The following is a 25,424-nucleotide window of genomic DNA, read 5'->3' as shown; positions in this document are numbered from 1 at the left end:
CATCAGTGCCCGCTTAATACCCGGGTCGTCCACCTGAGACAAACACACACAAACACACACACAGATTTAGATTTTCACTTGTGGGGACATTGCATAGACTTATGTTCATTTCCTGGAGACTATCCTAACCATAACCCTTAACTTAACCTTAACTTAACCTTAAACCCAGTCGTCGTCCTAAGTTTAATGATTTACATTAAGGGAACCTGCATTTTGTCCCCACAAATATGGCAAGTCCCCACAATGAGACAGTGTAAACATATTTATGTCCCCACAGTGTGAGTAATACAAGGTCACACACACATTGCTGACTTTTGGGGACCCTTGACTTCGACCTGAGACCTTTCGCTCAGACAGTAAAAACAGACCTTGAAGCTCTGGAACATGTCGAGGTTCTGCTGTCGGAACTGGAAGTACTGGGCCAGCAGCCTGAAGGTCTCCACCTGGTCGAACTTCCGGGCTCTCAGGAAACGGAGGATGAAGTCGTCGTCCGTCCGCAGGAAGCCGATGTCCGGTCGCGTCACAATCATGTCCCGCACCTTTAATGGACACAGTGGAAACGCGGGACTGAACAGGAGTGGAGACGTCTTTCAGGTCGGAGGTCAGTCTGTTTGAACTGCTGCTGCTCGCGCTCTGGATGAAGCCCCCGCTTTACGCCTTGTTTCATTAACTGCTAATGTGTTTTAAAGTACCGCAAGACGGAAATACTCAACCTACGAGTACACTGTACACAGCCAGGAGGAGAGTTTACTGCAGCCCTGCTCAGCGCTGCACTTCAAGAAGAAACATCTGCTGAGTCTCTGTTTGTCTTCAAACCAACAGTCAACGTTTATAAGATAAGACAGGCTAAGATAAGATAAGACAACCATCTTCCTCATCACCATGAACACACTGGTGGTTTATTCTGACTCCGTCCTGCTGCCACAAACACTACAGCACCAAAAATGTGGATTCATCCGCCGCTGAAAATAGTCCCAACAAGCTCACTACTTCCTTCTCTCTAGATTTAAGAGTTACCTCCTCAGTAGGAACCAATGGGCTTGAAGCTGAGGGCCAGACAGGAAGTCAGACAGTACCGAGAGACGGACTAACACGTTGTTTGTCTCAGCAAATGATGTTTGTGGGGAACAGCAGCAGCGTAATACTTTACAACCAGCCGTGCTTGGAGCTGAATGTTAGCATGAACGAGCTAACATTAGCTACACGCGGTCAGGTATCGTGTGCGTACCTGTTGGATGTCCTGGTGCAGCGTGTCCGGGTTTTCGTTCAGCTCTAAGCGAGCCTTCTCCGTCGTCTCGGAGCTCAGACCGGCGTGCAGATGCGTCATCGCGGAGTCCTTCGTGGAGAGCTTCGTCTTTCCGCCGTTTTAAGCCTCTGAGCTTCGTTCCAGCTGCTGGACGTGTTTCCGGACGCTTCGCTTCTGTTCTACAATCTTCAGCGGCTCAGTTTGGTTGTTGAAGCGGTAAATTTGCCCTTTTATCTGGAACACAATCTCATTTGCTGTCTGTGTTTGTGAAGTCTTTGATTTTAAATTCCACATTTATAGAAAAAACTGAAGCACTCCTCGGCAGACCCCAGGTTTGGTCAGGGACAGACAGTCACGGTGGTCTTTGACGGCGTTTAGCTGGACAGATCAACAATCGTCTCCGCTGTCTTCTTCTACATCGCTGGTTCTGAGGACACTGGACGTCCCTGTTTTTGGTTTTGGATTGTGGACTTGAGTCTGTTGCAGGTCCTCAGAGGGTCTCGGTCATGGCAGAGACGTGAACAGCACCTGAAGAAAGGACAGTCCTGGACTTCTCATCCTTTTTGTCCCGATTTTCTTCCCGTCGAGCGTCTCACAGCTCCCTCCTCCTCCTCCTGCTTTCTGTCATCATTCAGGTTCTGCTTTCAGGTTTTATCAGACGGCGTGGACGCTCTGCTTCCTCATGACGGCGATGATGATGATGTTCTGTGCTGGGGTCAAAGGTCAGTTAAGGCAGCTGGGTGTGATGGGGCGTCCTCAGCCTACAAGAGAGAGGAGAGATGAGGAGTTACAGAGCACGAAGCCGTCTTTAAGGAGACCGTCTCCTCTTTGCTGCTCCGTGTTCGGCAGTCAAAAATACACACACGTGGTATTTTATTGGCTGATTGCAGTATTTTTAAATCTTGTCAGAAGTCGATGCCGACGTTCAATGTGAGCCGATTTACTGCAGTGGTGGAAAACAAGTAAGTACATTTACTCAACTTAAGTATATCAGTACTTAGAATACATGTATATTACATACTTTATTCTGAAGTGGACTCTGCTTAATGAGTACTTTTACCCATGGTGCTTTAAGCATGTTTTGACTTTTGTACTTTTACTGAAGTAAAATTATGAACTTCTTGGTGGAGAAAGTATTCAGATCATTTACTGCAGTAAAAGTACTATTAACACACTGTAAATGTTCTGCATTCAAAAAGCAAAGGTATGTCAGTACAATCAGGAAAAAGTAATTCAATTATTCAAAGTAATGAGTGTAGTAAAGTGTCCCCTGTGTCTGCTGTCCTCTTGTCTCTGGTCTCTTTAGATCATGGTGTCTCCTCGTTCATGTCTCAGCAGGACGCTCCTGTTGGAGCTGGTTGAGGTGGAGCTCATTTCAACTGAAACTAATGATTCTTTTCATTCTGGATCAATCAGCTGATCGTTTCCTCCATTGATCCATCGATCGATCGTTTGCTTTGGAAACGTGAAAACAGTGAGAAATGTGGTCACAATGAGCCCAAAGTGACGCCTTCACCATGTTTGTTTGGTCCAACCAAAAGTCAAAGCTCCACATGATTACAAACACATTGAGATCATTGAGAGGAAAAGCAGCCAATCAAACGTGAGAAGATCAAACATCACATGACTCCACAGCAAAAATCATTTTAATGATTATTCATGATTTTCTGTGAATCAACTTATTGGTTAATCAACTAATCGTTTCAGCTGTGCTTGTGCTGTTTGTATTTATAGCTCTGTGTTAAGAGCTAATTAGCAACTGTTAGCATGCTAACAGGCTGAACTAAGATGGTGAACACTGTCAGTATGACACCTGCTACTGATAGCATGTTAGCATTTAGCACAGCCTCAGAGCAGCTGGGGTGACTGCAGACGTGTTTGACTGCAGCTGTATCTGGGACTGTTTTTGTCCTCCTTTCACTTCTGTTTGCTGTAGAAATCATGAAGCATCTTTTGTTTCTGCACGTTTCCTTTGATCCGTGTTCATATCGCAGCCCATATTTTTTTATTTTTCACTCCACATGTAATCATTTACAAGCTGTTCAGTGTCAATGAGTGGGATCAATAAAGATTAGCTTTTCCTTCCTTTAACTTCAGCTCATATGGGGGTCGGGGCCTAAGATGACCTCCTGCCCACCCACCAAACACCCCACCCCCAACCCAACCCGTCCCCATCTGCCACTCTCATTAATTCTGTCAGATGTTGTCCAATCTGTGTCCACTGAGACAGCACAATGAAAACCAGAGACACTGGAAGGTCCCACAGGGCTCTATTTCACATTTCCACCACTGAGACATAAAAGCATAGACTGCCTGGATGCTGCTCTGGTTCAACGATGGAGACAAAAACTGGAGGGAAATGTTGAAAATGGACGAAAACAGTCAGATTCCTGTCAGTGTCACGAGAAAAGTGACCCTTATGGTGTGTAGGCAGTGTGTGTGTGTGTGTGTGTGTGTGCGCGCGCGTGTGTGTCCTCACCAAATGTCCTCACAAGGAGGTATAAATGTGAGAGCATCCTCCTCAAGTGAGCGCATTAGTGTGGGATGAGGCGCAGTTTGGTGGATTTCACTGTTATTTTCAAGAGATTCTCGTTGAAGGACTCACAGTGAAGCGACCCGCTAGGTGTGCTGGTTGAATCCCGGCCGTCCTGGCCGGCCCGACGGCCCTCCGGTGGTGGTGCTGATGCTGGGGACGGCGGCGGTGGTGGCCATCGGTATCCCGCGGACAAAAGAGGTTTCCGTCAAAATTAAAACCGAACGAGCAGAAAAAAATCTGAAGAAACGTCCCTGAAGGCGTCAGAGGCGACTGGAGGCCGCGAGGATCCGTGCGGGCATCGTAACGTGCGGAGGACGATCACACCGAGATGCGTTTTCACTTTGTGCTCCGACGAGACGTCAGGATGCTCCCAAGCCGTCAAGTTTTCAAAACGAACAGCGCGACTTCCGGTCATCATTGTCAAAATAAATTCCGTTTAGACCAGCTTCAATTTTGTCAAAGACCAAACCCACAAAGTCCTCTGCGCTGATGTAATCACGACATTTCATGAAGTAAAGTCAGTAGACTCCACGTTTAATTCTTTCTCATTTTTGCCTTTATGTATGTATGTATTTATTTATTTATTTTTCTGATGTATTTTTATTGATTTAGTTAATATCATTAATAGGCAAATAAAAACCAATATACTGATATAAAAAAAAGAAAGAAACAATATACCCACACAAGCATACATGTTTTTATACATATGAACATGCAATCCTGCATGCACAAATGAAAAATGCATGCAGAAAATATGGCATAATTCAGTTTGTTCATGATTTATATTGTATTGATTTAGCTAAATAAACTAATACCATTTTTCTATAATAGATAAATGGCAGAAAAACAATATATAGATTAAAAAAAAAGAAAAGGACAAAGAAACAAGTTACCCACACAAGCAGTATGTACTGTGTTTGTTATTAACTGTTCTATCAATTATATTTTTCAATCGATTAGCCCATAAAACCTCAGGAAATAGCAAACATTGTGTAAACATTTAAATATCTTGATTTGGTTGAGGCTGCACGGTGGCACAAGCAGGTAGTGCACGTGCCTCACCGTGGCCCGTGCCCGGTTCGATTCCCGGGTCGGGCCTTTCTGTGTGAAGTTTGCATGTTCTTCCCGTGCATGCGTGGGTTCTCCCCGGGTACTCCGGCTTCCTCCCACAGACCAAAAACATGCTCATTAGGTTAATTGGTGACTGTAAAATTGCCCCTAGGTGTGAGTGTGAATGGTTGTGTGTTTGTGCCCTGCGATTGACTGGCGACCGGTCCAGGGTGTACCCCGCCCCTCGCCCGTTGATGGCTGGGATAGGCTCCAGCACCCCCGCAACCCCGAAAGGGACACACGGTATAGAAAATGGATGGATGTTTTGTTTGAACAACTGATTGTCGATGATATAATGACAAAATAGATACAATCAGGGAAGCAAGATCCAGAAAATGCTTGACATTTTTGCAGGAAAAATTGACTTTAAAAATTTATCCTCAACAATTTTGATAAATAAATAATAAATAACAGCACTAAAAGAAACCTTTCATAATCTGTGTTTATACCGAACTGTTCAACCAGACATAACCAATATTGTAATTCCAACAAGATCTTTTGGTACATTTTGTGTTTGTTTTCCAAAATTACAAATTCTACGCTTTAATTTTGAAGCCATGCTCTTGCGGTTTCCGGTCGTTCTTCTGTTAACACGGCCTGACTTGACGTACCTGGACGCTGCTGCCTGTGTGACAGCATCTTGACGGCCATGCGCGTTCACGATGTAACCTGGACAGACTGTAGGTTGTAGTACACGAAGTATCTGAGGCGCGCGCACGGGTACACGCATATATGCGCTTACAGGCTACAGGAAGTCAGCCAAACAAAACGAATACTGCATTTATACACAGTATTTTAATTTATAACATTTCATATTTTTGCATCACATGTATTTGCATTATTGTGTTATTTACTGTTGTACTTTGTTGTTCTAAATTATTATATGTTAGATTTTCATTTTTTTATACTGTTATGAACCTATGAAGTTAGAAGAAGAAGAATAGTAAGTTACTGTTACTATTTCAACATTCCTGCTCCTGATGACAACAACAACAATAACAACAACAACAACAACAACAACTTGGCTTCTGGTTTACAAATCCATGTTTGTTTGTTTGTTTGTTTGTTTGTTTGTTTGTTTGTTTTTGGTCTGTGAATTTGTCCAGTGTCAGTGATTTAGGCTGCACATTGCAAATTTGCATTAAAGTGAGTTTTGGTCAACGGTTGTATAAATGCTCTTATTTCTGCCTACAGGGACAAACTGTGTACTAAAACTTCATTATTCATTTACTCATTATTGGTTAATATGTAGGCTGCACGGTGGCGCAGCAGGTAGTGCGCGTGCCTCACAGCAAGAAGGTTGCCGGTTCGATCCCCGGGTTAGGCGGGGCCTTTCTGTGTGAAGTTTGCATGTTCTTCCCGTGCATGCGTGGGTTCTCTCCGGGTACTCCGGCTTCCTCCCACAGACCAAAAACATGCTCATTAGGTTAATTGATGGTGAGTGTGAATGTTTGTTTGTCCTTGTATGTGGCCCTGCAATCGGCTGGCGACCGGTTCAGGGTGTACCCCGCCTCTCGCCCATTGTAGCTGGGATAGGCTCCAGCCCCCCGCAACCCCCGAAAGGGATAGGCGGTATAGATAATGGATGGTTAATATGTTCTTTGCACTCAAGATGAATCAATTAATCAATTTCTCAAAGAAATATTAGCAAATTGTGAAAATTTTCACAAGGTAATGTCTTCAAAAGTCTTCGTTTTGTTTTGTTTTCATCTAAAAGTCCAAATAGTCTAAAATTCAGAGATGTTTACACTGACTTTAATCAGAGTAAAAACAGCAACTCCTCCCACTGGAGAAGACGGAATCAGAGACTGGCTGACATATTTGCCTGAAAATATTCGCAAACGATGAACTTATTATGAAAACCATTCATTTCGGTCTTTCAGGTAATCGATTAATGATTACTCGTTTCAGGCTCTATTACATATTGACAATAAAGCTCAAGACCTCGACAACAGCGGCAGGTATTTTATTATGAAGGCGCACAGCCACCTCGAAAGTTATGACGTATTTCCTGTTGTGCCAGCGTCCACTCAGCTGGGAAACACCTCACTGAAAGCTTCTCTACCTCGTTTCAGCCTTTAGGTTATTTTAAAAAAACCTTGTGACTGACTTTTAAATAATCTTTTTGTATTCACGGAAGTTTATACGACAGTTGTCTGTAGTGTCACGTCGCGGACGTTGCTGTCAGTTACATTTTTTGGACGTTTCAGTCGCCCAATCTGCCCTCAGAGCGTGCTAACGTTAGCTCAGCGGCTAGCCACCATTCACTCTACAAGGCAAGAATCGATTAATCGTTCTGTAAACATGGATCAATCAGGGGTCACAGCAGAAACACCAAAGGTACGAAGCTCTTGTGCTTTTTCTGTGTCTTGTACGTGTCGTTTGACTTCAGGACGTTAGCTAGTATTAGCCTGCTAGTGTTAGCTTCTGGTCGTCATTATCCAACATGGCCTCGCAGTCAGCCTTGTCCTTAAAAGGCTGAAGTGAGCTAGCTGTGAGCGGACAGATAAGTCCGCAGCTGTCGGCCGTTGGGTGTGCCAGGACTGCGCGTATTTTGGCACAAGTTCCGCATTAAAATAAACTGAGACGCTGAGGTATTCGTGCTAACCGCGTCACTTCAGTCGCTAGTTAGCCCTGAAGTTACCCAAAGGAGATGATGACCACGGTGTGAATTGATAACTTCAAACGAACCTCCAGGTTTAAAGTCCTCTTAATCATTTTAACTCTATAATATGGAGCGAACGACGGAACCCAGACTGTCTGACATCTTCAGGCTAAAGGTTAAATGGTGACAAATGTCGCAGCTAGCAGCTAACAGTTAGCAGAGCTGTGTCTTTTTCCATGTTTTGACGTCAGGTTAATTACTTTTAGTCCGTCATGTTGATATTTAACGTGTTCACGAGCAGATTTTTACTTTAAACAAACGTGTTTAGAATTTAATTTAAGAAATAACTCCGAATTGTTGTGGGCGTGTCCCTGAATGAGGCTGGGGGCGGGGCTCCGCTCAGACAGGTCTCGACATGTCTGTGTCTCTCTTCTTCTGTGGTTTCTGTCAGTGTGACTCACTCGGTTCTTTAATTACTGCTGAGTCACTCTGTAAATGACATAATGCGGCCTCAGCCTGGTTTGGTGTTTTCCATCGGGACATTTTAAGCTTTTAATGAGTTTCTCTCCAGATTTTCACTCGTCCACCTCCTTGTCTTGTCTTCCTTCTATCTTTTTGACATTTTACAGATCGAAAGACTCACTAAGTATTAAAGATAATCTACTAATGACAGAGTTGAATGACGTTAGAGTAGCGGGATATTGATCACAAAGTGTGTGTTTTCTTGCCCAGAGCCCATGGGGCCCGGTGGCCCCGGCGGCCCCTGCCTGCTCCCTGGCCGACGTGATGAGCGAGCAGCTGGCCAGACAGATGGAGGAGGAGGAGAACGCCTTCCCCGCGCTCACCGAGTCAGTCTAAAGTGTAAAATGCTTCATTAAGACGTTTCTGAACTCGCCTCTAATCGGTCTGATTGATTAGCCGGCTGACGTATCGGCAGGTTATCGCAGTCGCAGTGGAACTCATGACCTGAAACAGTTTTTAATGCTGATGTGATGAGGAATTAATTATTTTAATTAACTAATTAATTTCTGTATTTGATGAAAATGCTTTACATCAACAGAGCGTCTGAATAAGAGTCTGAACATTCAGGTTTGTTGGAGTCTCTTTGTTCACTCAGTGTGAAGGATTATTGTGTATTCATTTATGTCTGTCCATCCGTCCGTCCGCCTGTCTCTCAGTCCCGGGGCGGATCTGTTGTTGTCAGATGAAGTTTCGGATACGACCAGCGACCTGATGCTCGCCCAGATGCTACAGATGCAGTTCGACCGTGAGTTTGATGATCAGCTCCGGCGAGAGGAGAAGAAGTTCAACGGGGACAGCAAAGGTAGAACCACAGCAGAGAGACACACTTACGAAGACACAGTCGTCCAGTTACAGTCCGTTAAAGTACACAGACGCAGGAGTTCAAGACCGATGAGCAGGATCAGTTTTTCAGGGCTGTTTCTGTCTGTGTCCAGTGTCCATCTCCTTTGAGAACTACCGTATGGTCCATCCGTATGAGGACAGCGACAGCTCAGAGGACGAGGTGGACTGGCAGGACACGAGACACGACCCCTACCGAGCTGGTAACGTGACACCTTACACCTTACAGTCCCACACTGCTTAGGATGTCCTCTCTGAGCCGATAAGTGGACACTCTGTTCAGCCATTGTTGCTGAGACTTTTTGTACCCACGTTATTTCAGTGTTAATGATCGATGCTCCAGCCAGACGTCACAGATGCAGCTGCAGCAGTGAGTCATTGTAAGTTAGACGTTAAATACGTTTGAACGACACCGACAACAGCAGAGCTGCTCCGTCAAGGTTGGACAGACGTCCTTGTTTTGAGTCTCACTGCTTCTAGCATTCGACTGTGGTCAAACTTAAGAAGCGTTACGGTAAACGTCGGCCAATGACCGGCCTCAAACAAGCAGAAACACGAGGTGTTCAAGGTGTTCCTGTTATTTTGTCCAGCTACCGTTGACCCTGCAGTGTTGGACACACACCTTTCAGTGCTGTCAAAGTGTTGAAGGAGGAACAGCATTTTATGCTGCGACAGATCGGCGACTTAAATCAGTTTGAACTGTCCGTGGTCAGTTTTTATGTTACTTTCTTCGCCGTCACTGGGGTCAAAGGTGGCCGAGGCAGACGTGACGTTACTGTGAACGAGGTGATTATCGCACAAACTCTAAAGCTGCGTGTGTCGATCCTCCAGAAAAGCCTCAGACGACGCCGCGGAGAGGCTTCGCCGGGAAAGGCAAGAACATCACCACCAAACACGACGAGGTGACCTGCGGCCGCAAGAACACGGCGCGCATGGACAACGTAAGACCGCCGCCTGCTCTCTAACACACACACACACACACACACACACACACAGCTCAGCCAGGCATGTTGTAGCATGTCACTGCATCCTCTCCTCTTCCTCCAGTTCGCTCCGGAGGTCCATGTCGGCGATGGCTTGGGGATGGACCTGAAGCTGTCCAATCAGGTGTTTAACTCTCTGAAGCAGCACTGCTACAGCGAGCAGAGACGCAGCGTCAGGCTGCACGAGAAGAAGGAGCACTCCACCGCCGTACGCACACGAACACACTCCTCCAATGCCACGCGTTGACGCACACTCATCCTCGCACCTTCATCGCTCTCCCTCCTCTCTCCTCAGGAACAAGCGGTGGACCCTCGCACTCGCCTGCTCATGTATAAGATGGTGAACGCCGGCGTGCTGGAGAACATCAACGGCTGCATCAGCACGGGGAAAGAGTCTGTCGTCTTCCACGCCGACGGGGGGAGGTGGGTGAGCAGCAGGAAGGCATGAGGTCCAGACACAGTCAGAAGAAGCCTTAAACAAACACTCTGTGTGTGTGTGTGTGTGTGTGTGTGTGTGTGTGTGTGTGTGTGTGTGTGTGTGTGTGTGTGTGTGTGTGTGTGTGTGTGTGTGTGTGTGTGTGTGTCAGCCTGGAGGAGCAGCCTGTCCCAGACGAAGTGGTGCTGAAGGTTTTCAAGACGACGCTCAACGAGTTCAAGAACAGAGACCGCTACATCAAAGACGACTATCGCTTCAAGGATCGCTTCAGCAAGCTGAACCCACGCAAGGTCATCAGGCTGTGGGCGGAGAAGGAGATGCACAACCTGAGCAGGTGAGCCCCGCCTGCCACTCCCACCTGCCGCTCCCGCCTCCCGACACTTCAGCTTCACAACAACATGTCAGAGAAATTGAAGCCCTGGTGGAAACGTGTGTGTGTGTGTGTGTGTGTGTGTGTGTGTGTGTGTGTGTGTGTGTGTGTGTGTGTGTGTGTGTGTGTGTGTGTTGCGCGCGTGTGTGTATGTGTGTGTGTGTGTAGGATGAAGGAGGCGGAGATTCCCTGTCCAGAGGTGGTGCTGTTGAAGAAGCACATCCTGGTGATGTCATTCATCGGTAAAGACCACGTTCCCGCTCCCAAACTCAAAGACGTCGTGCTGGGCTCCGAGGACATGAAGAACGCCTTCTACCAGGTCCTTCATGTACGTACGCAGTACTGCGAGTACTCTTTGTACTGTGTGTGTACAGGATGTGTAATGATACTTTCAGCTGCTTCAAACACGCAGCAGCGTTCAGTACGAACGAGTGCCAAGACGTTTGTGAGACTATAAAAGCAACTAAACCACTTTTTAAATGTCTCTCCCTCCCTCTCTCTCCTTCCCTCCCTCTCTCCTCTCCCTCCCTCCCTCTCTCCTCTCTCTCCTTCCCTCCCTCTCTCCCTCCCTCCCTCTTTCTCCACCCCCCCCGTCTGTGCAGCTGATGCAGTTGTTGTATCAGGAATGTAATCTGGTCCACGCTGATCTCAGTGAATACAACATGCTGTGGCATGAAGGGAAGGTACGACTGTCCATCATCCTCTTTCTTTTCTTTATCTGCTCCGTCCTTCATTCTGTCCTCCGTTCTTTCCTTCCACCTTTTTATTCTTGCTTCGTTTAAGTTCCTTAAATCTTCCATCCTTCTTCATCAGTTATGCTCTTTCAGGTTTTTTCTCTTTGCCTCCTCTGCCTCTCCCTTTTTAATGCTTCTGAATTCTATTTTTTACCTTCCTCCTCCTCCTCCTCCTCCCTTTAGTTGTCATGTTAACTCACTGATTCTCTCTTCTTTTCTCTTCCTGCCTTCACACTGTTGTTGTGACTCAATCCCTCACCCACCACAGTGCTGCTCTAATGTGTGTGTGTGTGTGTGTGCGCGTGTGTGTGTGTTGTAGGTGTGGCTGATAGACGTCAGTCAGTCCATCGAGCCCACCCATCCTCACGCCTTGGAGTTCCTCTTCAGAGACTGCAAGAACGTTTCCACGGTAACAGCTAATTTAACCCACACGATGCAGCTCTCAAACTCATCAGCAGCGTCTTTCGCTGTCACAACAGTCACAAATTCTGTGCTAAGCTAGGTGTGAAAATATTCCAGCTCCGCTCAGCTCATAGGGCCATTAGCGGTGCAGCTAACTGAGCTGACTAGCTAACAGAAGCTAGCAGCTCCAGCCAAAGATCAGAAAAGATCAAAGATATTGATCTAGTCGAGCTGTCGCGTTAGTTTGAGACGACTGAAGAGACTCTGCTCGTGTTTGTGCCTCAGTTTTTCCAGAAGAGAGGGGTGAGCGAGGCCATGAGCATGTACGAGCTGTTCAACGCCGTGAGCGGACTGAACATCCCTGTTGGTGCTGAGGACGAGGCCGAGTTCATCGCCGAGGTAACGCGCGCGCGCACACACACACACACACACACACACACACACACACACACACACACACACACACACACACACACACACACACACACAGTGAGAGTTGGTGTTCCAGAGAGTCACATAGAGAAACCCGCCTGAAGAACCAGTTAACACTTCCTGTGCTCTCGGACAGATCGTGGCGTTGGAGAAGAGGAACGAGGATCACGTGCAGAGGCGAGGAAAGAAGACCTTCCCCGTCGCCTCTGAAGACGGCGACCCTCCTTTAAAACCCGACGCCGATGACTAACGGCTGCCCGGCTCGCTCTCTCTTCACGATCCCGCCGTGTTGAAAACGCTGTAAAGAGGTGATGAACGGAGGAGGCCCCCGGAGGACCCGGCGCCTCCACCTCCAACCCCTCCACCACCCACCGACCCACCCTCCGCCTGCCTCCTTTAAACAGGCAGGACGGAGCGCCTCCTCCTGGCTGCGGGAGGAATGAGTTTCACCGTGTTGGACGTTGAAGTTGGAGCGTCCCGGCTGCTGTGAGGCGCCAACAGGGTTTTCTGAAGCTGAGACCACATCTCACGTCCTCCTGATACTGGCCCACACTGATCCTGGTTCTGGTTTCTGTTTCTGTTAGAACTGCAGTACATGTGCAAAAGGTCAAAGCTTCTGTCTCTGGACCTCCTCTGCTGGATGATCCGTCTGTCCAAACATGTCAGTCATTTGTTTCAGCGTCGCTCAAATTCTTTATTTCAAGATCTAGAGTTTCTGAGGGCGTCTCCAGATGTGAACGCCTCCTTTTCTGGAGGAAACATGTCAGACTCTCATCTTCAAATTTACAGCTGAAAAAAGCTTTGAAAGCACGTGAGATCTCAGTTCTCTCCTGTTTGTCTTCGTCTTCTGTCGCTCTGTCTCGTCTGAGGCGTTTTGGGGGTCTCGTACTGAAGGGGAGGTGTCAAAGGTCACAGTGGTTTGTTTGCTGTGGAGGCCACGGCAGCAGCTTATTACATGTTTTAGCAAAACCTGAAAGTGAGGCACAAAATAAATTTTATCACCATCAGACTAACGCAAGTGAAGTCGTCCCAGCATCAGTGAAAGAAGACGATGGGACAGTTTTTGATGTCTGCAGTGAGAACAAATCGCAGGTGTCTCAGATCTCAGATCGTGTAACTTCAAATCAGAAAATGTGGTAATTTGGTCACTTATTGTGTTTTTGATGTTTAATGGATAAAAGCCTCCTCAGATGATGTTGGTTTTATGGTGGATTTATTCTGAGAAACGCCTCGTTGTGTTGCTCTGTGAAACTGATCAGTGGTGACATTAAAAGACGGAGATGAAGCAAGTTTAAGTGTTGTGTTGTTTTATATAAAATACACAAAACTTTATTATCAGGTTAACAGTGAAAGGTTCACTGCATAGGCACATGATCATCAGACTGTCACATGACAAGCAGCAAAAACAACAAAACTTCCGACCGGACTCCACCAGAATAAAAGCATCCTCTACAAATATGAACTGAAAACTTTCATTCTGTACCAAATAAGGAAGTTAATGACAAAATATTCCTTTGAATCCATGTTTACACGAAGGTTCTTCAGTTTAAAATCAATCAAAATCAGTAAATATGAGTCATTTATAAGTCTGTGTTGACAACGCAATGACAACGTAAGTTGTGTTTTTCAGGTAGGCATAAAATATAGACAATGAAGAAGAATAGGGATGAGACTAAAACGAGAGAAATGAATGTTCTTAAACAGTATATAACATAGAATAACAGCAATTCTTGAAGAGCCAGAGAGGGCCAGAGGTATAAACCATACACCTGAAAAAATGTGCAAGTTGCAAGTGAAGACTGGCAGTGTTTTATGTGTGGGACGAACATTTTAAAACAGGCACGTTTGCCTTGTTTTCATTCGTTCTTGGCGCCAGTTTTTAATCTTTGAAATTAAATTTTCAGAACTACTTCAGAAACATTAAGGTCCTCCGCTTTTATTCTGAAAACTCACACCGGAAGTGCGATGGCCGTATGTTGAGCTGAGCTCTTCCTGGTGTGTTTGTGCGGCTGTCAGGACGCTGAACTGCGACTAAAACAGCGGTAAACTGTCAGAGCTGAGGCCGAGGATGAGTGAGGAGCATTACCTGGAGCTCTGCGAGAACCCGGTGCAGTTTGAAAATGCCTCCAACGTCAACAACGTCTTCTTCGACGAGGCTAACAAGCAGGTGAGCTAGTTAGCGCTGATTGGCTAACGTAGCTAGGTGAGCTAGCTAGGTGACAGTTTTCAGTTTAAACAGCATTTAAATCATCTGTCAACAAATTTTAACGGAGTTAGTTTCAGTTTATTTTCTGTACAGTTTGTTGGCTGACGTGACATTTCAATATTATTAAAACAAAATCGTAGATACGTAAAAAACGATGAGCTGTGACAGTTAAACGAAGTTTGACTCAATAAACTCCTGCGTAGAACTCAATTCATAAAGTAAGGATTTAAAGTAAACGGTGTTTGATCAGAGGAAAAGCACAAACCAAACATTTACAGCCAACCTCCTAGTTTTAGATGCAGATAAGTTGATTTTTGTTAGTCCTCCTAAAAGCCAAAATAAATCCCTGCAGCTGCTTCATGACGAGGCTGGCTGACATGAACACGTTCATTTTAAATCAGCTGAAATAAAAGACTTTCTGTGACACACAGCTTCTCTACAGCTGTGGATTTCCAGTGAAGTTTTGTAAAGATTTGGATTAATATTTGGCTGTTTTAGGTCACAGTAGGCACAAACACAAAACACAATGCAGAGCTGGATCAATACATTGATTGACAGTCAGAAGCTTCGTCCTGTTGCTCTGATGTGATTATTTGCTGCTTTTCTTTGTCATAGCTGTCATTAAACTGAATATCTTCAAATTTTGATGAAAGAAAACAAGCAATTTGTCGAAGTAACGCTGGGCTCTGTTTTTAGACATCTTACTGATAAAATGATAATATGTTTAATTGAGAAATTAATTGGATAATATTTGTTAAATTATGCATTAACAGAATATTGTGACTGAAATATTCAGCTCTTCCAATAAGTAAAAGTAAAACGCCTGTTTTAAATAAAAGTCCTGCATTTAAATTCATTTACACTTTCTTGTCATTATGCTGTACTAATACTCAGGTGCACAGTATGAGAAGGAGCTTACGCAGTAAAGGTACTATCCAAAATACTCCTTTCAGAGTTGCATTGTACATACAGTATTACGGGTAAAGCAGAGTCACTCTGTCATTAATGCTCAACGTTTAAAGTTATTCTGATCTGTAGGGTTTCTCATCAGCTGATCAATCATCGACGACTTGCCGATCATCAGAGATCCACAGCAGGCCTGCAGCTGGTTTTCTCACATCCTTAATGTCTGTTGTCTGGCTGCAGGTGTTTGCGGTGCGTTCAGGTGGAGCCACAGGGGTGGTGGTCAAAGGCCCAGATGACAAGAGCAGTGTTGCCTTCAGGTACTTCGGCCTGTGCAGGAACGTCTGACGGGATTTAGTAACCGAGCTCTGTCTGATGGGCTGCTTCATGGACTTTTTATGGACTGAAGTTCATATTTATCCACTTTGTTTTGCCTCATCAGAGGTGTGAAATGTGCTGACAGTAACCACAGGATGTATTTAATCACGTAAAGTGTTTGTTTCCTTCACAGAATGGATGATAAAGGAGAAGTGAAGTGTATCAAGTTCTCCATTGGAAATAAGATCTTGGCAGTTCAGAGAACTTCAAAGTCTGTGGTGAGTTTTGCTGACTGTGCAGAACCACATGATTGTACTTCCTGTTTAGAGACCAGCAGCTGAACATCTGCACAGCCGCCTCCTCTGAAGACCAGCCTCCACCTGATGGAGTCAGTATTTTATCACAAAGCGAAGAAATGCAGTTTGTCTGGTCATGTGATCACCTGTGCAGCCCTAATCTCGTTATTTCGGGGAAAACTGTGACCTGAAGTATTGATTTTATGTCGCCTGTAGGATTTCATCAACTTCATACCCGACTATCCACACACAGAGTTCAGCCAGGAATGTAAGGTAGGCTGGACGTTCTTTCCTTTTCATTTCAGAAAGTCTTTCTCCTCTTGGTTTTTATTTTCAGAGTAGAAGAATTTGACTGATCTGTGAGGAGAAATCAGGTGTTTACCAGTGGATAGAGAATATGGAGTCTGACTAGTCTAAGCGTCGGCAACGACTCGAGGCGAAGCTGAGGGCAGATCAGCTTCGTGACGCTGCTCCAACGACTCTTTTGTGTCGTGTTAATAAACTGCATTTGTGTTTTTTGTTGTCCTGCAGACGAAGAACGCCAGTGTTTTGGGGTTCTGTTGGACCAACTGGAATGAAATAGTCTTCATCACTGACCAGGGAATAGAGTTCTACCAGGTAATTAAAACATGTCTCCAGAAGACAGATATTTGGATCACACCAACAGGCTGTATGTCCTGTTCCTCAGCTGCTTTGTGTTCTGAGGTTTCAGGACCTGTGCCGATACGATACCTGAGTTTTGATGCCGATAAACAGATAAACTACATAGCTGCAACATCCACACATCACCATGAATCACTTTTTCAGCATCTTTCTGGTTTATAAACGGTCGTCCTTCAGCAGTTTCTAAGGTGGAAAAATGAAGTTTTGTTAGCTTGTTGATGTGAGACTTGAATCTTAGATCTGAATCCAGGAGAACACCAAGGCTGTAAACTCAGATTTAATCCAGGGAATTAATTTCACAGATTATTAAACAGCATTTCTCTTTTTGTTTTAGGGCTGAGTCGTTGGATTTCAGTCCTCATTTAACTTGAGGAACTTATTGCTCATCCATTGATCTAAAGGCAGTCAGTGATGGAGTCTGTAGCTACAGCATCATGTGGTCCAGCACAGACGGACAGTCGTGTGTCGTCTGCGTAGAAACGTACGCTGTGTTCTTCTGGTTGGTGCTGAACTTGTTTGACTTGCCTCCTCAGGTGTTTCCAGACAAGCGCAGCCTGAAGCTGCTGAAGAGTCAGAACATTAATGTGAACTGGTACCAGTACTGTCCAGAGACGGCCGTCATCCTGCTGTCCACCACCGTGCAGGGAAACGTCCTGCAGCCGTTCGCCTTCAGGGTGAGCGGACAGCGACCATCTGAACACACATTTTGACCGTATTGGTCAGATCCTGAACAGGTGACTCTAAACGTCGGCGTCCACCTTGAAACTGTGCTGATCATTTAGATCAGCTGGAGCGTCGTAGTCGAGCACAGACTCAGTGATTGTGCTCACATTGATCTTCACACACACTGAGCACATTTAATTAAAGTCCTTTTAAGTCATCGGCTTTGTGTTTATTTGTCTATTTCTCTGTTTCTTCTCAGAATGGGACCATGTCCAAGATGTCCAAGTTTGAGATCGAGCTGCCGGTCGTCCCCAAACCTGCCAAACTTAGTCTGTCAGAGAGAGACATTGCCATGGCAACCATGTAAGTTGGCGTCCACGTCCATACGCCGCTGCCTTTTACTCGGACATCGTTTCGGCCTTCTTGATGTTGCGGTTGCTGTCATGGCGAGAAGCCATCACTCGGCTGACTCGTCCTTTGGTTTGTTTGCTTTAAATCTCCGACGTCGAGGTCCAAACAGCAGCAGTAAAGCAGAGAAATAATCAGTTTGTAATTTTCTCTACTTTCTAAAATCGGTAAAACGAGTCTCTGCTTCCAAGTGTCCAACGTCTAGTCCTCAGTTTGTAGATGTCCTGTTACCAGAGGGACGTTTTTATCCTCCATCTTAAGACGAGTAGATGATTTCCACATTTCCTTATTGTTTCTGTATTTCTGTGTTTCTACTGGAACGTTTTCCCAAGACTCTCGAAGTGTTCTTTGTTGTCTCTGGTCCTTTGGTTGTCTCTCAGTCCTTCTTACTGATCAGGAGACGCTCCACGTATTGACGCTCTGTCTCTGTCTGCAGTTACGGTCAGCTGTTTGTGATGTATCTGAAGCATCACTCCAGGACCGCCAACAGTCCCGGTGCAGAGGTGGTGCTCTATCACCTACCCAGGTACACACACACACACACACATGTTTACTGCACACACACATGCGCACACACGCGGTCGTGACCTTCCAGCTGCTGACTGACAGGCAGCAGGAGCCGTAAACTCTGAATGATGTCAAAGTGTCTCCAGGTGTCCTTCATGTAACATTACGCAGTACAAACATAGTACAGATTGTACACATGCGCATACCTGTGCAGTATGGTGCATACGTGTGTATTTACAGGATGTACTTCATATGAAAGAGTCAAAACACTGAGTGTGTGACACGGTAAAAACTTCTGAGACCACTCATCAGATGGAAACATCTCATCAACGTGTGTGTGTGTGTGTGTGTGTGTGTGTGTGTGTGTGTGTGTGTGTGTGTGTGTGTGTGTGTGTGTGTGTGTGTGTGTGTGTGTGTGTGTGTGTGTGTGTGTGTGTGTTCGTTCAGGGAGGCTGCCTGTAAGAAGACTCACGTGTTGAAGCTGAACACGACGGGGAAGTTTGCTCTGAACATCGTGGACAACCTGGTGGTGGTTCATCATCAGAGCTCCCAGGTGTGTGTGTGTGTGTGTGTGTGTGTGTGTGTGTGTGTGTGTGTGTGTGTGTGTGTGTGTGTGTGTGTGTGTGTGTGTGTGTTTCTGTGCTGACAGTACTTTTACTCAAGTTTTTCCAGTTGTCTTAAATTGTACTTGATTACATTTATCTGCTCACATTAAGAACCACCTGTACCAGCTGTAAGATTCTGCTTAAAGAACCACTAATGGTTTTCAAACAATACTAGTACTAATACTAATAATACATAGTAAAGTACTCTGAAAGGGACCAGTATGCCTCATGAGTATTTTTATGTTTAATACTACAGTTTGCTGATAATACTAATGTACTGAAGTCAGAACTCAAATGTTTCATGTTTACTTGTAAGTATTTTTACGTTGTTGTATTGGTACTTTTACTGAAGTAAAACGTGTGAGTACTCGCTCCATCACTTCCAAAAGTATGTGGAGTTGTTGAGGTTTGCTCCACTTAATGTATCAGTGACAATGATCCTGTGATACGAAGTACAGTATATGTATTTATAGTACTTCAGCAGTACATGTACCTGGTTCTTCCACCACTGCAGTTATTTATTTATACTGTGTGTGTGTGTGTGTGTGTGTGTGTGTGTGTGTGTGTGTGTGTGTGTGTGTGTGTGTGTGTGGCAGACGTCACTGATCTTTGACATCAAGCTGAAGGAACCAGAATGTGCTGTAAACACACACCAGCCGGTCCTACCCGCCAGGTCCATACACCCCTACAGGATACCACTGTCAGGTACATGTACGCACACACGCACGCACACACACACACACACACACACACACACACACACACACACACACACACACACACACACACACTCTCTGTCAGGGTATTTCTCATGGTTTCGTCTGTCTGCAGGTCCAGCTGTGGTTCCCTCTCAGCCGCCGGTTCCCTGTCAGCTCTGTATCCTTTGACCCTCGTTGAGCTTCAACAGCGTTTTTCCTCCAACGTTTCTCACACTGACCTTTAACCCTCGCTGCAGACTCTTCCTCCTGGAGCGTCTTCCAACCCGACATCATCATCAGCGCCAGTGAAGGTGTGGACAGAGCGCACACACTTTGTACCTTTAATCAAGATCTTTTCATGTTATTAATCCACACATGAGTAAATTAAAATGTGTGTGTGTGTGTGTGTGTGTGTGTGTGTGTGTGTGTGTGTGTCTGTCTGTCTGTCCACATCCACCTGTGTGTCAGGTTACCTGTGGTATTTGCAGGTGAAGTTGCCTCCAACTGTCAACCTGCTGCAGGACAAAGGCAAACTGATGGACTTCCTGTTACGAAGGCGAGACTGCAAGATGGTCATCCTGTCTGTCTGCTCACAGCGTACGTCTGTCTGTCTGTCTGTCTGTCTGTCTGTCTGTCTGTCTGTCTGTCTTTATAAGACATTATAGACATGTTGTCCTGTCTGTCTGTCTGTCTGTATGAGACACTGCAGACGTGTCTGTCTGTCTGTCTGTCTGTCTGTCTGTCTGTCTGCTCACAGCGTACGTCTGTCTGTCTGTCTGTCTGTCTGTATGAGACACTGCAGACGTGTCTGTCTGTCTGTCTGTCTGTCTGTCTGCTCACAGCGTACGTCTGTCTGTCTGTCTGTCTGTATGAGACACTGCAGACGTGTCTGTCTGTCTGTCTGTCTGTCTGTCTGTCTGTCTGTCTGTCTGTCTGTCTGTCTGCTCACAGCGTACGTCTGTCTGTCTGTCTGTCTGTATGAGACACTGCAGACGTGTCGTCCTGTCTGTCGTGTTTATCTTGGTTTTAGCAAACTGTGACAGAATGTGTCTGATGTTCTGTCGTCCAGAGAAATGATGTCGTGTCTCTAAAACTCAAGTTTAACTGTCAAACCGCTGAGATGAGTCAGATTTGGAGAACATTTGATTGACAGTTGGCGTATTTGATGTTATATTGTGGAATTTGAGGCTCGAGGAGCCTGAAGATGAACTCAGGAGAGGAAAACAAAATGTGCTGCATGACCTGAAGGTTAGAGGCTCTGCCTCAGGTGAGCTGCTGACAGAAAAGTGATGGAAATCTGACCTGAAATCAGCCTGAAGCAACACGAAGAAGTAAAAACAAACATCAGAATAAAAACGCTATGAAAGCTGAAGGTTCCCTCTATTCTCAGTTCTGGAGGGCGGGGAGAAGGGAAGTCTTCCTGTTGTGGCGACCGTCTTCGACAAACTCAACCAGGTGTACAAAGAATACCTGGAGGCGGAACAGACCTACACTGTGGTGAGTGATGTCACCTGTGAACACCTGGACGCCACACGCTCACTTCCTGCACGTGCATTTGTGTGTAACGTTTGTGTGTTTGAAACGCTGGCGTTGCAGGCGATGGAGTCCGGTCCGAGTCGAGGCAGCGCGGCCCAGAAGCGCCCGGTCCGGACTCAGGCAGTCATCGACCAATCAGACATGTACACACACGTCCTGTCGTCGTTCACAGAGAGGAAGGTGCGCATGCACGCACACACACGCACGCACACACACAGGACTAATGAAGCTGAAAGATCGTTTATGGTTCATTTGTTTGTCGACTTTCTGGCTGTCTGTCCACACCAGATCTGAGCGTTTTAAGACAAGTTTCAGAGCGTTGACGCAGCCTCGTGTTTAAGAAGAACGAGCAAAACGAGCTTTTGTAAAATGACGACGCGTCACTTGTTTTGAATGTCGATTTATGAACCACAGATCTTCACAAAAACAAGTGGAAAGCGTTTGTGTAGATGCGTGTGGCCTGGTGTGGATGGAAAAGAAACACACACTCTAAAACAGTCTTGATTGAGTTCAGCAGTTGATTGAAGGTTTTGTTGCAGATGAAATGAATGAAATGTCAAACATGAATAATCCAGTAGAGACTTGAGTGATGGGATGTTGAGTGGTCTGCGTGCTCTGCAGGGCGTCTCCCATAAGTTCGTCATTGCCGTGCTGATGGAGTACATCCGCTCTCTGAACCAGTTCCAGATCACCGTCCAGGTAAACCCAGCAGTGATTCTGACGACCTGTGACCTTTTCCTCTGCCGCCGGCCTCAGGCTCTCACTGTGCTTCGTGTCTTTCAGCATTACCTGTACGAGCTCGTGATCAAAACGCTGGTGCAACACAACCTTTTCTACATGCTGCACCAGTTCCTGCAGTATCACGTCCTCAGCGACTCCAAACCACTGGTGAGCTCAGACCTCAACTGGTCCTAAACCAGTTTAACTGAATGCTGAGACTTAAACTGGTTCTGCACCTGTTTGTGCTGGAACTCGTCAGCAATCAGCTGAAATTAGACCAAAATGAATCTGACACCATGCTGAGAAAAGTCCTGAAACTTTGATTTGTGAAGGCTTTTTTGGGTTTTGAGATGAAAACAAATCCTGATTTTTCAACACGTCAGCAGCTTTTCATTCAGTGCAGCTGTTGACGTGAAAGTGAGTCCAGATGTTTGGACGGACTCGATGAAAGCGAACAGCTGCATTAGAAACACGCTGATGTGTTGAACATGTGCTCGTCCACTCGTGGACGTCCTGTTGGACGCTCCTGAGTGACTGCTGGTGTTTTCTGTGTGCAGCTGAAGTCGACTCTGTCCAAACGCTGTGCTCAGTCTGTTTACTGTTTGTGTTCAGGCCTGTTTGCTTCTGTCCCTGGAGAGCACCTATCCTCCTGCACACCAGCTGTCTCTGGACATGCTGAAGGTATCAAACACACGCAGGCGTCACATCACCACACACACCGCTCCAATGCATTTATTCACATTCACTGTGTGTTTTTAGCGTCTGTCCACGGCCAACGATGAGATCGTGGAGGTTCTGCTGTCGAAGCAGCAGGTTCTGGGCGCGCTCAGATTCATCCGCAGTGTCGGTACGTTGATGTTAAATCTTTCATAAAGACGCAGACGTCTCTGAGCTGCTTCACATCATTTTAACAAAGCCTTTAAAACACGACTGCACTGTGAGAAACGGCCTGAAATCAATCCCCACGGCCTCACAGTCACATGCAGGCGTCAGGACAGACGAACCTGCTCAGCTCGTCTGAGGACACCGAGCCTCAGCAGACTTAATAAAAACCCTTTCAGGTGAACTAATCATGAGCCATTTTCACTGGGAGCAGGCGGCCACGACAACGTGTCAGCCAGGAAGTTTCTGGACGCGGCGCTGCAGACCGGAGACCAGATGTTGTTCTACACCGTGTTCAGGTCGTTCCAGCAGAGGAACCAGCGGCTGCGAGGAAGTCCCAGCTTCAACCCCGGTGAGAGGAAACACGCCACGGCATGATGAGACCGTCCATCATGATCACACACATCAACCCTCTCTAAAGACAAACTGCTGGTTTGGGCTGAAAATGGCTTCTACAGCAGACGTCCATGTTTGGTTTGACGTCCATGGCTCATTTTTATGTTTCTGCTTCTATCCAATGAAATGAAGGTGAATTCAGTTTTTGGTCAAAGCACTGAAACATGAAACTTTCAGAAAATCCAACAGAATGTAGAAGTGATGTTTAAAAGCACATCTTCCAGAAGAGACTGAAATCCGCTTGATTACTTTGTCATGATTATGTGTGTGTGTGTGTGTGTGTGTGTGTGTGTGTGTGTGTGTGTGTGTGTGTGTGTGTGTGTGTGTGTGTGTGTGTGTGTCACCAGGAGAGCACTGTGAGGAGCATGTGGTTCACTTCAAGCAGCTGTTTGGGGATCAGGCTCTGATGAAACCCTCCACTGTGTGAACCTCCAGGACCAAACACACACGGACTGTGAACTGGATCAGACCGGTTGGACTGAGCCTGAGTCAGTTTGGACCTGCAGGTAGTTCAGGAGACGAGCTGACGGGGGGACGGACGGACAGCGGGAACAGATCATTGTGGTTTAAATGGACACTTTTATCCTGTCAGTATCGTTTCTGTCACTCTGGGTTCAGAAACCTGGACTGGGGCCTGCAGACACCTGGTCCAGGTTTCGGGTTCGTCTGCAGGTTTGTCTCCTCGACTTGAGGCACACAAGAAAAACTAAAACACATAATAAAGTCAGACTGATATCATGGGACGACTTTGACTCATCAGATATTTATTGGTGTTAAAACTGGAATGATGAGAAAGTATCAGCCGATAATGAGACAAATGAACGTTTGGAAAAGGATCCCTGAAGCCACCGCTGAGCAGCTGATTTACCCGCCGTGCTGTCAGTGGTGTTAACGTGTCTGTCTGCTCCTGAAGGTCTGAGTATTACTGAAGTTTCAGCAGAATTTCCGTCTGAACGTGGAAGAAAAACAACAAGTTTTCTAATCGCCTGCAGTCTCTTATGATGAGGAAACCTGTGAATATTCCTGAGAAGCAGTCATAATTTTAAAACCCCTCAGCTGGAATAAGAATTCAATTACTGATGAGATCTATGACATCATCCTCATCTGCTCATGACGATGAACTCAAAAAACCAATTACTGTGACTTTACTCCAAACATCCTGAGAGAAGTTTTTAAAAATGATTCCTTTACTTTTGAAGTACTTAAGACTCAAAGGATTTACTCATTTATTATGAAATATTGCAGCTTTCTTATCTAAAGATCATGACGTACAGCTGATGACACTCAGCTGTACGTGCCTGTAAAGGCAGGCCGTCGCTCTCTGATGACTGTTTGTCTGTCAAACTGAGACGCCGGTCATGTGACCCGCCGGCAGAGACAACACTCTGATCAAGGAGCAGTAACTCTTGACACCTGTGAGACTTCCCTCAGCTCAACAGTCGAGAGTCTTGATGTTTGATCGGCACATTGACGAAAGCACACAGCGCAGATAAAATGAGGTCTTTCTCCTGAAGCAGAGATCTTAATTCAGGCCTGTTTCATCTGGACTGGATTAGTAACGTGTGTTTTGTCGTGTTCAGTCGTCTGATCCGCTGCCTGTTCGCACTCAAAGTCTTCAGATGCTCAGAATGCTGCAGCAGCATGGGCTCGCCCCTTCACACCTGTCTGACCTCATGTAACCTGATATCCCAGCATGCATCACGCTGGGCTCCTGTCTGTCGTTAGACTAAGAAGAAGTCACCTGGTCGAGCAGCAGACCCTCCAGGACGCTGAGCTGCAGAAGGTCACACACTCCGAGGTGTGAGCAGACGAGGTAAAGGCCTCCTGCACCTCCAGACGGGACCTCACAGCATCAGGACGACTGGTCCTGAAGAGGAGGCAGCGCATGGGATGATTTTCTGCACAGGAAACATTACGTAGTGCTTTCTGTACCCCTTAACATCGGCAGCGCCCTAGGTCTGTAAACTTTAACTCCCTTATGAGTTAGTTAAACCTCTACTAAAATATTATGAACTCTCACTTAACTGAATAGCAACGTCACTTTAATTTCAGTATTACTTCCTGCGTTCTTTAAACAGTACACTTATAACTATATGCACTCAAAAGGAATCACCTGACAAGTTTGTTCCAATGGATTCATTTACAGTTTATTAACAGGGAAAAGTAAAACCAAATTATACTAATTATATGTCGCAGGCCTGGTCGAGGCTGGGGAGCGTGGCGGACACGTACGGTGGAAGCCAGCGCACTTTGGCTGTGCACAGATAACAGGTGAGTACTCACAGTAGCCTAGTTTATGTCATGCGCGTCACAGAAGTGCACCTCAGCACCGACAGGAGACGCAAGCAGGCTGCGGATGGGCTGGCAGCAGGCAGGCAGCAGGCAGGCAGGCAGACAGGCAGCAGGC

At 46.0% G+C, this 25,424-nt stretch overlaps 3 protein-coding genes across 3 annotated transcripts in view; 2 read left to right on the top strand and 1 right to left on the bottom strand.

Annotated features, from left to right (window-relative positions):
* Positions 1-4,161, bottom strand: part of LOC139346679 (clavesin-1-like) — an 8,626-nt gene extending 4,465 nt beyond the window's left edge. The window contains exons 1-4 of the mRNA XM_070985889.1: positions 3,852-4,161; positions 1,229-2,007; positions 369-539; positions 1-33 (exon numbers count right to left, since the gene is read on the bottom strand). The exon at positions 1-33 is cut by the window's left edge and continues 86 nt beyond it. Of these exons, the coding sequence (XP_070841990.1) occupies positions 1-33; positions 369-539; positions 1,229-1,327 (303 nt within the window). The 5' untranslated portion in view covers positions 1,328-2,007; positions 3,852-4,161. The remainder of the gene's footprint in view (positions 34-368; positions 540-1,228; positions 2,008-3,851) is intronic.
* Positions 4,162-6,898: 2,737 nt separating this feature from the next.
* Positions 6,899-13,509, top strand: riok3 (RIO kinase 3 (yeast)). The gene is made up of 13 exons (XM_070986439.1): positions 6,899-7,232; positions 8,230-8,345; positions 8,676-8,821; positions 8,955-9,062; positions 9,691-9,800; positions 9,907-10,050; positions 10,138-10,265; positions 10,430-10,612; positions 10,817-10,976; positions 11,251-11,331; positions 11,702-11,791; positions 12,070-12,183; positions 12,353-13,509. The coding sequence occupies exons 1-13, from the start codon at positions 7,197-7,199 to the stop codon at positions 12,464-12,466; spliced, it is 1,530 nt and encodes a 509-aa protein (XP_070842540.1). The 5' UTR covers positions 6,899-7,196; the 3' UTR covers positions 12,467-13,509.
* Positions 13,510-14,169: 660 nt separating this feature from the next.
* Positions 14,170-23,762, top strand: rmc1 (regulator of MON1-CCZ1). Its single transcript, XM_070986460.1, has 21 exons — positions 14,170-14,383; positions 15,569-15,645; positions 15,837-15,921; positions 16,156-16,212; positions 16,471-16,557; positions 17,136-17,276; positions 17,525-17,628; positions 18,110-18,199; positions 18,628-18,733; positions 19,382-19,490; positions 19,617-19,661; positions 19,741-19,794; positions 19,952-20,080; positions 20,874-20,980; positions 21,080-21,199; positions 21,641-21,718; positions 21,803-21,907; positions 22,352-22,420; positions 22,499-22,586; positions 22,836-22,973; positions 23,365-23,762. Exons 1-21 carry the CDS (start codon positions 14,285-14,287, stop codon positions 23,442-23,444), a joined length of 1,968 nt encoding a protein of 655 aa, XP_070842561.1. The 5' UTR covers positions 14,170-14,284; the 3' UTR covers positions 23,445-23,762.
* The last annotated feature ends 1,662 nt before the right edge of the window (positions 23,763-25,424 follow it).

The sequence above is a fragment of the Chaetodon trifascialis genome, chromosome 18, assembly GCF_039877785.1.
Source record: "Chaetodon trifascialis isolate fChaTrf1 chromosome 18, fChaTrf1.hap1, whole genome shotgun sequence".
NCBI classification, from domain to species: domain Eukaryota; kingdom Metazoa; phylum Chordata; class Actinopteri; order Chaetodontiformes; family Chaetodontidae; genus Chaetodon; species Chaetodon trifascialis.
The sequence above is the reverse complement of the archived record's forward strand: the minus strand, read 5'-3'. Positions and strand labels throughout refer to the sequence as shown.